The sequence below is a fragment of the Sinocyclocheilus rhinocerous genome, unplaced genomic scaffold (genome assembly GCF_001515625.1).
Source record: "Sinocyclocheilus rhinocerous isolate Xijiao unplaced genomic scaffold, SAMN03320098_v1.1 scaffold320, whole genome shotgun sequence".
NCBI lineage: Eukaryota > Metazoa > Chordata > Actinopteri > Cypriniformes > Cyprinidae > Sinocyclocheilus > Sinocyclocheilus rhinocerous.
Window position 1 is genome coordinate 416,908 of NW_015638606.1, and position 11,004 is coordinate 427,911.

At 38.6% G+C, this 11,004-nt stretch overlaps 1 protein-coding gene across 2 annotated transcripts in view; it reads left to right on the forward strand.

Moving 5' to 3' along the window:
• LOC107749919 (collagen alpha-1(XXIII) chain-like) overlaps positions 1–11,004 on the forward strand; it is a 111,305-nt gene that overhangs the window by 94,311 nt on the left and 5,990 nt on the right. The window contains exons 8-27 of one of the 2 annotated variants that reach the window (XM_016565151.1): positions 2,423–2,449; positions 2,602–2,628; positions 4,459–4,518; positions 5,238–5,345; positions 7,092–7,118; positions 7,279–7,305; positions 7,892–7,945; positions 8,024–8,086; positions 8,222–8,257; positions 8,349–8,423; positions 8,525–8,560; positions 8,657–8,701; positions 8,776–8,865; positions 8,950–9,003; positions 9,087–9,143; positions 9,265–9,288; positions 9,377–9,445; positions 9,543–9,605; positions 9,707–9,733; positions 9,809–9,862. In XM_016565151.1, coding sequence (XP_016420637.1) covers positions 2,423–2,449; positions 2,602–2,628; positions 4,459–4,518; positions 5,238–5,345; positions 7,092–7,118; positions 7,279–7,305; positions 7,892–7,945; positions 8,024–8,086; positions 8,222–8,257; positions 8,349–8,423; positions 8,525–8,560; positions 8,657–8,701; positions 8,776–8,865; positions 8,950–9,003; positions 9,087–9,143; positions 9,265–9,288; positions 9,377–9,445; positions 9,543–9,605; positions 9,707–9,733; positions 9,809–9,862 — 1,023 coding nt within the window. The remainder of the gene's footprint in view (positions 1–2,422; positions 2,450–2,601; positions 2,629–4,458; positions 4,519–5,237; positions 5,346–7,091; positions 7,119–7,278; positions 7,306–7,891; positions 7,946–8,023; positions 8,087–8,221; positions 8,258–8,348; positions 8,424–8,524; positions 8,561–8,656; positions 8,702–8,775; positions 8,866–8,949; positions 9,004–9,086; positions 9,144–9,264; positions 9,289–9,376; positions 9,446–9,542; positions 9,606–9,706; positions 9,734–9,808; positions 9,863–11,004) is intronic. The other variant, XM_016565152.1, reaches the window with a different exon arrangement.

Consider the following 11,004-nt stretch of genomic DNA (forward strand, 5'->3'; position numbering starts at 1 on the left):
ATCAATGTTTAATTTATTTTTTTTATAAATCCATCAAGTTTTTATGACAGCCACCATTATGTTTATATTTAAAAAAACGAATTGAAGTAGAAATATTATTATGTAATTGTAACTTTATTATTAAAAAAAAAACTTTAAGTGTAATTTTAACAAATCAGTCAATTTTAACCTTCAATATTATAGTAATGTAGTACCAACTGACTCTCATGTATATTTTACAGCATTAGTTGAGAGATTTTTTTTCCCTTGAGAAAATTTGGCATGTACTGTACCTGATATATATCCAAAATAATCGATATTGAATCGAATCGAATCGAATCGGTAATCGAATCGAATCGCAAGTTTGTGAATGAGAATCGAATCGAATCGTGAAATTTGTGTCAAAACCTAGCCCTAATGATTTCTATAATCCTACATATATTCAAATCAGTTGCCAGGAATTTCTCCCAGTGCTCCCAATCCGGGCCATTTGTATGTGCAATATAGGCTATACTCTCAAAATATTATAGCTTTAATCTTGTAATTGATGCAACTTAATTCTCGTAATTTTGAATTTATTCTCGAAATTGACTTTATTCTCGAAATGTTTCGATTTTATTCTTGTATTGTTATGACTTTATTCTCATAGTTTTAACTTTATTCTCAAAATATTAAGACTTTATTCTCGTAATCTTGTTTTTTTTTTATTTACGTGGCACTAAAACACTGTTGTAACATGAAGATAAGTATATGATGAGAGAATTGAAATGTTTGGGTAAATATTTATTTTTATTTTTTTTTCTTTAAGTACAGAGTTTACTAGCAGTTACTTAGAACCCAATTCTGCACCTTACTTCCTAAATTAAGTAAAAATGGTCTTATACCTGTATATGTGTTTACATGGGGGAGGCCTGCAGGGCCTCAGTGACACTGTGTGTGAGAAATGAAGTGGTTGATGCCTCTTTTAAAACCCATTCGAAGGGTAAACATTGGCGCAATTAATTACTCAGAACTGCACACAAGTCTGGTGAAGCACATCAGTGGGTCACCAACAGTTTTTGCCAATTACGTCAAAGTTTAGAGTCACCGGTTTAAAATCACACTCAAGAGAATGGATATTTTCTTGCTAAAAGTGGAAGGGCATTTAATTTGAGTGTTTACTTGAAGGACCATTGAAGATTAAAGAAAGAGGGGTGTGTTTTTGACTGGACATACATGAAGAAAAAGATCCGCATAAATGACTTTACATAACAAGAGAGATGCACATCTCAACCTTATGTAAATGTTCTCCATCTGTGTGTTGGAATGAGTATCATCTTATGTAGCTTCTCCATCACAATCAAAGCATCAGAGGATACAATCAAGTGATTTGTCCACTGCCGTCATTGTTGGGTCCAACAATAACACCCTCTAATCTATTAAATCCCCAATCCATTAAAAAATATAAACAGTGGCAAAAACTCTTCCAAAATTCTTGCTGTACCTTTTTGTAACTACACACAAATCCATGTTTTGATCTCAAGTCAACATTAACAGCACTTGGGACAAGACTCTCATGTTTAACATATTGTGATGTTGGTATAAATGTTGAAGGACATTTGTTAATGTCATGATGTTAAGCAATGTTCATTTTAGCAATAACTGGTTATAGCTGTTAGTCTTTGTTCACTTTAAGGGGCGGGGATAGTCCGGCGCGGCGGGAGGACGGGCTAGAGGGAGTTCAGAGTTAGTTGGGAGAGTGAGAGCACAGAGCATGCAGCGAGTGCTATTCTTCCTTGTTGTTCTTCTGTTTTCTTCGGTGTACGGCGTGGGTTACGGCCATAACAGTAACCCTCCTTCAGTGCTTTAATAAAGTTACAGAGCGACTGAGAACGCCTGGTTCATTAGTAGCGAAACGCTACAATATTTTGAAAAATACCACAACACCACTGCACTGCTTTCTATGATGAAGCTCACAGTTATGAAACAGCACACAAAATTACAGCGTTTGAAGAACTGCAGTGAACACTACACCACGGAGCACGATGGAACTGTGATAATCAGAATGTGTCTTGTTGTTTTTGCGGTCTTCAGCGAAGTTTCCTACACGGACCACTGAGCAGAATAAAACCAGAATAATATCATCCGTTCCCTCAAACCAGCTGTCCACTCATGAAACAAGAGCTCTTGTTCAAAATTATATGCAGGAATCTTTGCTGTCATCAGGAATGGAATGTCATAACATTGTTTTATCTTTACTTTTCTATATCTTTCTTTTCATAGTTTGTGATATACTGGTTTTCATTTACTCAATCATTCATTCAAACACTCAGATTCAACCACTAAAACATCTGCCAGTCATTTCTGAAGGTGTAAGAGGTGTGACTTGTGGTTTGCAATGGAAATAGCCTGCGTTAAGAACAATTTTTAATCTGTCGTTTTGAATCTTTCTTTCTTTTGCTAGGGAATGCCGGGACCAAAAGGAGAGAAGGTATATTCACCCCACAATATATTCCAGCATATGGAGCCATCAAGGCATAACAATGATTGTTTTGCTCTAATTGAAGCATGTCAAGCATGTTACCTAATGAGATTTGAAGAAACTTATTCATAAGTAAGAGCTAAGAGTTGCTTTCTCCACAGGGTGAGCAGGGAGACATGGGTCCCAGGGTGAGTGTCACAAACATCTAATATCATACTCAGTCTCAGAAGTCTTTTTGCCCTGATCTGAGGATGCCGCTTGACCTGGAAGTCAATTAAAGCCATTTCCTTCCAGATGGCAGGGCTTGGCTGCTAGCAGTTTTACATTACGGTGTTGATAGAAGTAAAATCTGTTAAAACTAATTCAAATTACAACCTCAATGTGGTATCCATCACTGTACCCCTGCCTCCACCAAGCCTGTTTTCTTCTCATCCATGGGGAAAAACTGTGAGCCTTGACAAATCAGGAATTTGCCAGTGAAGATCGCACCACTTTTCTATCTATATCTACTTGAATTATCATTTAAATCATTTGGCTCCCTATGCTTCTTTTCCACCATACCTCATGACCATTCAGCACAATTAGAAACACGTGCTTTGGCTGCTCTCTTTCCTAATGTTAAGAACATGTGTTGTATGCGCTACACTGTTTTTACTTTACGGCATCAGTCTGACTAGAAAAATGAACCAAATCATTGAGAGTGGTGACATGAGCAGTCAGGAAAAGGAAAACAGCCTCTCCCATGGGCTGTGTTCCTCTTTTTGTGTGGATGTAAGAGCCAAATTAGCGCTTTTTCAACTGCAATTAGCAGGAGTATGACCCCTTGGAATCCATTAAAGCTCTCATGGGACAAGGACCCCTTGACCTGGAAGTCGATTAAAGCCATGTTTCCTTCCAGATGGCGAGACTTGGGTTTGTAGTGCAGGTGGATATTTGACCTTACGCTTACTCCTGACTTGTGACTTTTGCCCTTTGCCCAGACACAGAAGAAGCAGATCAGACTCACAAAGTAGTCTTTGTGGCATCTGAGGCAGCCGAGAAGAATGTTCTGCAAAGTTGTATGCAGGGTTGTGTGCTATACAGAACTGAATTGAGAATGCCGTTTAAATTCCAGTTTGGTTCCTGAATTTGAATTTATGTAGCAAACAGGATGCAGAATTGCAATTCAGATTTTAATGTGATGTAATAAAATTACAATGAATTGAAATTCAAAGAAATTCACATATCTTTAAATTAGAAAAGCAAAGTTTGTCCAGAGGAACTTTGCATGTTGACTTGACAAAGCCTTGTTTAAATTTTTGGCTAATTTTTTTTTCAAAAAGTCTTGAAGTTTGAAGGTTTATAGGCCTTAGAGATAGATAGTTCATAGAGATGACATTGTGGATACTTAACGCCCAGAATTCCCCTAAAAGCCATCTAGCAACCACCCAGAACACCAGAGCAACAAACTAAAAACGGCATGGCAATATCTTGGGAATCATGAAGATCAAGTTAGCATCATGGTGGCAAGCTGTGCATGGGCAAGCACCCGATTTCTGCTGACGAGGTAGAAATGTAGTTTAGGCATGCTGCTGTTGTTCACTACGGCATTTCAGTACAGTTCCTGCAGAGTAAGTTTTTGTGCACAAACACAAAAAAAGGCCCTTGACAATATGTGAGAAAGTAAAATCATGAAAAAGTTTCTCCTGGGAAGAAGTAGCCTTTCTTTGTGAATCCGTTGCAGACCTATCTAACCACAACTCTAAACATAAACCTCATCGTCATGTGCGCCCATTGAAAGTTCATCATATCAAGAGGGTGTGTTTGGGCTTGGTTTCTTAAAACAGAAGAATAGCCAGAATAACTCTCACAGGATTCAATTTCAAGTTGAAGCTCAGTTCTGCACAGAAGTACAATATAAGATGTCATCACCCTCCATTATATGTATTGTAACAGTGTCATTCTCCGAATCATCTCCTCTTTCTCTCTTATGTAATTTCCTGCCTCCGTTTTCTTCTATATGACCTTTGACCTCCCAGGGACCACCGGCCTACGCTGCTTCTGCAGGCCTGCTCAGTAATCAGATTCTCACGGTTAAGGTTTGTCCTTCCCAGCCTATCATCCCTTGTCCATGTTCACAAACATCTGTGCCTTCATACCTTACTTTATTTCACTTAGTTTTTTCCACTTCTTTGTTCCCACAACCCTTTAAGCTGAGGGAAGATGGTGCAGGCTGAATATCTGTTTCTCCAGCTGTGATTACTGGCATCCCTGCTTTCTTTCTTATTCACTCTGTCCATCTTTCTCATTATCTTTCCTCTGCTGTCAGATGGTCTTCCCTCGCTATGAGCATGGCTTTCTCTCTGCTACAGCTGACCACCACACTTTTCACAGGCGCCTTCTAAAGGTAGAGCTGGACTTGTGCATGCCTTGCTGCTTCTCTCATTTTCTCCATTTCTTGTGTGTCCTTGGCCTCAATTAGCTCATCTGGCAGTTTACAATGTTGTGTTGCATGCCTGTTTTGAATTTCAAAGAGAGGATAATTGTTGTGTTTAATGACAAAAGAGACGAAAACATGTTTGAAAGACCACAGCAAATAATCAAGCAAAAAAAACTTTTTATCTTAGTATGTTTATTGAGAATCATTTTTGGAACAGACATTTCTTCATAGATAGCTGCTCCTTGAAGCTTTGGCCCCAGAAGTATTTTAGCATTTGCCACAACCAAACTTACAGTTTCAGTGCTTAAATTTAAATGATACGGAATGAATATGAAACATGGTAAGTATATCAAATACTTGTTCTCTCTCTGTCTTTAGGGTGATCAAGGTCAGGCTGGGCCCCCAGGACCTCCAGGAACACCTGGTCCCAGAGGGCCTCCAGGAAACACAGGCAGAGATGGGCCGCAGGGCCACCCAGGAAAACCAGTGAGACACTCTCTTCTCTTCTCACAATCTCGCATGGTCTCATGTGCCTGTGTCTGTACTGAGCTCACTCATTCTACAGCTGTTGTGACTCATATATGAGTCACACTGTGCTGAAGACCCTGCTCAGAAGACCAGGTGCAGCTTCTCACTGAGCTGAACCCTGTGTTCAGCTCAGTGTTGGGTTCAGACATACTGCATTTGCTTCTACATTTGCGTTCTTGGCAGATGCTCCCATATCACAGTGACTTGGTTTTAAAAACCCATAGACTGTTTAAGACAGGTAGCTGTAGAATACATTACAAGTGTATGGAGTAGGGTTTTAGTGCATTTCTTTGTGGTTGCTGTTGTGTTCTTGGTGATTTCTAGGGTGAAAAGCCTGTGAAACACCAAGTCAACGGTCAGCTGTTGCTGACCCCATTTTTGCATGTGTTCTGCACTGCTGGCACTAGGAGGACCACCATCAGCATCTCTTCAGCTGTTTGAGCATGATGAATTGGTGAGACCAACCACTCTGATTGGCTGTGCAGCTTAGCAAACCTAAAAGAAACCCAACAACCTAAAGTGACGAAAACAAGCAAACAACAAAGACACACACAAGGCTCTTCTAATTTTACATCATCTTATCTGAGCATTCCAGCACTGAAATGTTTTCATAATGGCATGGCCATCTCATTCTTTGCTGTCAGCTTGGTGTGTCACAGCCTTAACCCAAGTACAAAGAGCTCACCCCCAAGTTTTTTTTAATATTACCCAGTCAAGGCCTCCTTAAAATCCTCAACTTTGAATAGGCTTGCTTTAACAATATAGATTTATAGTTGTTTCATCTTCCATCACCTCAAAAATCATAAGAAGCCTCAATATGCTGTTCACAGTAATGCATTATATAACAGTCTGAGGTGGGATACTTAGTGAATGAACTTGCAGCTCCAGAGTATGTAACTATGATGGCTTATGCATTTGTAGTAAATTCCCAATGTTTTCCTTAGCCAGTTTATCCCAACATATGTTCTGCACTTTATTTCCTTTTCAAACTACCATCTAAACCAAACAAAGAATGGCGCAATGATGAAGGGCAAAAAATCTCACCCTGCTCTCTCCCTCATATTGGGAGCAGATGTTCTGGGGTCAAGAAGCTCAAAGGCCATATCCTGTTATTGTATCCCAAATTGTGTTTATATATGCCTAAGTGAAACCACCTTATTAAGCCTGATGCCGTGCCTTTGTCCTTCTCAGAAGTGCTGTGGAACATGACAAACAGACACGAGACTGCGGCACACATCAGGACAGTAGATGTTTCTGTTGAGTGTCTGCAGGACTACACAAAGATGTACAAATTAGTTTGATTTTAGTCAAGTGTTATGCAATATTTCTTCAATGTCGAATCCGTAGATGGCTTGAATACATCCTTGGAAGCTTACAGGACGTCTGCCAGAACATTCTGAAATAGATGTTTAAAAGGCCATTGTGAGGTTGTTTTGGTGTATTCTAAAGTTATACTCCCATTAGCTGAATAACCTCATCTGTGTTTAGAGAACCCGTGTCACTTCAGAGCTGCCATCTGGATCAAATAATTTAGACACATTTGGATCATTTTCACTGGATTTGATTAAAAATAAAAGATTAGATTTAAGTAGTATTAAGTATACTATACATCATAGATCTAAAAAGGTCTAGCATTTAGTGGACGGTCAACAACCTGTTCCTTTAAATATAACCCATATCTTATGTTTGCTCTCTAAATAACAGGGTCCTCCTGGAAAAGATGGAAATGAGGTAGAATTTTATACTTTTTTTTTTTTAAACTTTTTATATGAACTCATATTATTATTGATCTACAACTTTATGGAATTTAAAGTAATGCTGCTTAAATGAGAGTGACTTATTTAATATCCTAATTACATACTGGCTTATGTAATGTGCATTTTCCCTACAGGGTCAAAGAGGGCCACCTGGCATGCAGGTAATATACATGCGTGTGCCTACGAACCTATGTGAATCATACAGTGGTCCCTTAAGAATTTGGACACTTCAGCCAAAATTAAAAATGCACGAATGTTGCATTAATATCAAAATAATAAAAACAACAAAATATCAAATCAAGTGGTATTTGTAATGTACAATTAAATGCTTAAAGCAAACCACAAAATAGTAAGTTTCTTTCAAATACTAAAATGATAGATATGTCAGATTTTGATTAAAGATTAACAAGACACAGGGGTGTGTTTAGAGTTTTGGAGGCCACAAGCAAGTGGTGCCTGTGGGGCCCCCTTGGTAGAAATTGCGTTCCTGGTCCCCGCGCAATTGCACATGCTACTGCCAAAACAAAAAATTTTCCCCTGTGGATTTACTTGACAGATTAATTGTTAACCTCAAGACTAGCAATGTGTGCTAACAAAGTATATAGTGTCAATTTTGATGTCAGTGCGGATTTAAGAGTTCATAATTTTCCAAATACTGTATATATGTACATGTAATATTAACTACTATTTATTTTTCATTGCACAATATTTGCCTACAAAATTAATATCCATTTTTTTCTCATTTAGGGTATGAATGGTGTCAATGGCATACCTGGCCCACAGGGCCCTGTAGGGCAAAAGGTTAGATTTTCACCCCCTTTTTCTGTTTTCATACACACAAAGACAACCTTAATTTTTATACAGTTGTCTGGCATATAGGGGGATAAGGGTGCTCCAGGTACTGAGGGGAAGAGAGGGACTGATGGATCCCCTGGCATGAAGGTAAGCTGTCTGTTGAGAAGCTGGTAATTATAATGAGAAGATGGAGTTATAGTGTTTAAGAGTTGTAGTTGCATTCAGGTCAGTTTACTGAGTAAGGGCACATACTAAAACAATACAATGATCCTGATTCCTTAGGGTGAAAAGGGAGATGTTGGAGATCCAGGACCCCAGGTGAATGTTTAACAAAGTCTTTCATTCATTACATATTTATTTTTGATCATAATAGATGCTTGACAGTCATTTCCATCTGTCTCTCTCGCAGGGTTTGCCTGGAGAGAAAGGAGCTACTGGCTTCATAGAAAATGCTGATCTGGCTGTTAGACTAAAAACTCTACAGGTACATTTCAGTTAGAAAATTGGTAATTGGTAATTGTGTAAAGACCCTTCTGTTATCTCCATTAATTACTTTTTGTATTGATATATTCTTTGTACCAATAGGGGCCTCCAGGCCCTCCAGGAGAGCAAGGGCCAAAAGTGAGTTATAAGTTTACATTGAACTACATTGTTATACAGCATTTACCATTTACCACTATAACATTCAGATATATCTCAAATATGTCTTTGTAACAGGGAGAAATGGGCTTACCTGGAGCACCAGGACCTGAAGGAAAGCAGGTTTGTTCATACACAGTCTGATTATACATAGTTATACAAGTGCACTGTAATGAATAGCTTGATGCCTCATCCAGGGCCATAAGGGAGAGAGAGGTGATGCAGGAGAGCCTGGAGCAGCAGGAGCAAAAGGGGAAAAGGGGGACATTGTGCTATCAGGGCCTTCAGTGAGCATTACCAACAATCAACATGTCATGTTTACTGCAACCTTGTAAGATCATGATATATGTTTATTTGTTGTGGCATTTTAGGGGGAAGCAGGGCAAAAGGGAGATAAAGGAGACTGTAGGCTTGAGGACAATCTGGTGAGTTTAAAACACACTTATATGAAAATCCTATGTAATCCAGATGTAACTTAATTGGATTAATCTTGATAACTCTCTTGTAGGCCCAGATTATTTCTATGCCTGGCCCACCAGGGCCACCAGGACCCCCTGGGCCTGCCGTACGGAATACAGTTTAATACTTCCTAACTTGATTTTTGATGAGATAAAAAAGAAGTTCAGAAGCTTATTGTTAAGGAAAGCTAAGCATACTAAACTTTTTTTCCATTTAATTTCTTTCAGGGATATGGATTGCCTGGACCCAAGGTGAGACTCTGAAGCATTGTTGAAATTTCATGTTCATGGGAAATGAAATATTTAACATAAATCTAACATAAATTTAAATGTAACACAGGGAGAGCCTGGTGAGTCAGTTCAAGGAGAAAAGGGCGACGCTGGAGAGAGAGGTCCACCTGGGCAGCGGGTAAGATTTGCTGCAAAAACCAATATGCAGAAACCATTTTAAGACTTGTAGAGATATGAAAAGGCTAGTTTGATACAATTCTGTTTGTTGTGCTTAGGGTCTTCAAGGCTTTCCGGGGTCTAATGGCTTGATAGGCCTGCCAGGTGCAAAAGGTGAAAAGGTCAGTGTTTTGTACCTTAAAAAGACAAGTTAATAAGGCCTAAAATGACTACAAATAACCTGTTACCGTTGTTTCTTTTGCCATTGTGTTTTGTTTTCAAGGGAAAACCAGGTGAACCAGGTTTAGATGTAAGTAATCATTATGCTGTTAGTTATGTAAGTATATAAAGTCATTTCTTACTGAACATGGCTCTCCTGTGATAGGGTTTCCCAGGGCTTCAAGGAGAAAAGGGGGACAGAGGAGACAAAGGGGAGAAGGTTAATTATTATTATTATTTTTCATTTCCAGTGATTACTTTTTGTATGAGTTTAATAAGGCTTATTACACGGCTTTGTGGAATAGTTTTGTACACTGTAATGGACAGGGTTGGGAGGGTTACTTTTAAAATGTATTCCGTTACAGTAATAAATTACTTCATTAAAAGAGTATTCAGTAACGTAATCCAAGTACCACAATATAAATGTAATGTAATCTGATTACTTTTGGATTACTTCAAGTTACATATGTAAGTCAAAAAAGCAATATCTTAAGTACTTTTATTTAGCTATGACTTTAAAATTAAAACTAATAAAAACTATAGTAAAAACTATTTGAAACAATTAAAAATCGTGTCTTGTTTCACCATCTAGATATTACAGCCCATATATTTACATAAAAGGCTATGCAGACATCTAGTGGCTATACAGTTTTATTTTTATAATTTTTTTATTTCTTTAACATGTACAAGTAAAAATAAATATAGTTTATACACAACATTTAAACATTTACACCATATACATATTAGTCTGTTTTAAAATAAGCCTACATGTCAAAATGCATGTGAAATGCTATCTTTCTTTATTTCATTGACTGATCCGGGGTGTGGGGACTCTCATGTTAATTTCTACATTTTCAGGCTAATTTTCCGCTAGTTCTGTACAACTATGTTAATTCCTTTATCCTCTTTGAAAACAAAATAACTGTGAAATTTCCAGACATGAAAACGTTTTTCCCAGCAGGAAGCATCGTAATTAATTCATCCCGCGTTTGAGGCGAAAAATTTTAGACGGGTGTTATTTGCGCACGCACCAGCAGGCAGCTCACGTGAGTCAACGTGTCAACAGAACCAGGAACTAGAGCCCTGCATTTCAGTCCGGGCCAGATGGGCCCCGACTTTTTTTTACGCCCTAGGGCTGGGCTTTGGGCCAATTGTCACGTCATAGTTCAGACGCGGCCCGGGCCTCTGGCCTGTTTTAGGCTTCTCCTTATTTTTATATTTTAGACATCCATCAATTAGTGATGAAAAAAAATTGCCGTGCTGGTGGAAACAACACGAGACCGTGCTACTGCGACTGTCAAGAGCGGCTCGACTGTGTTTAGTGTCCAGCAGCAGCAGCAGCAGCAGCATGCGTGCAGTCAG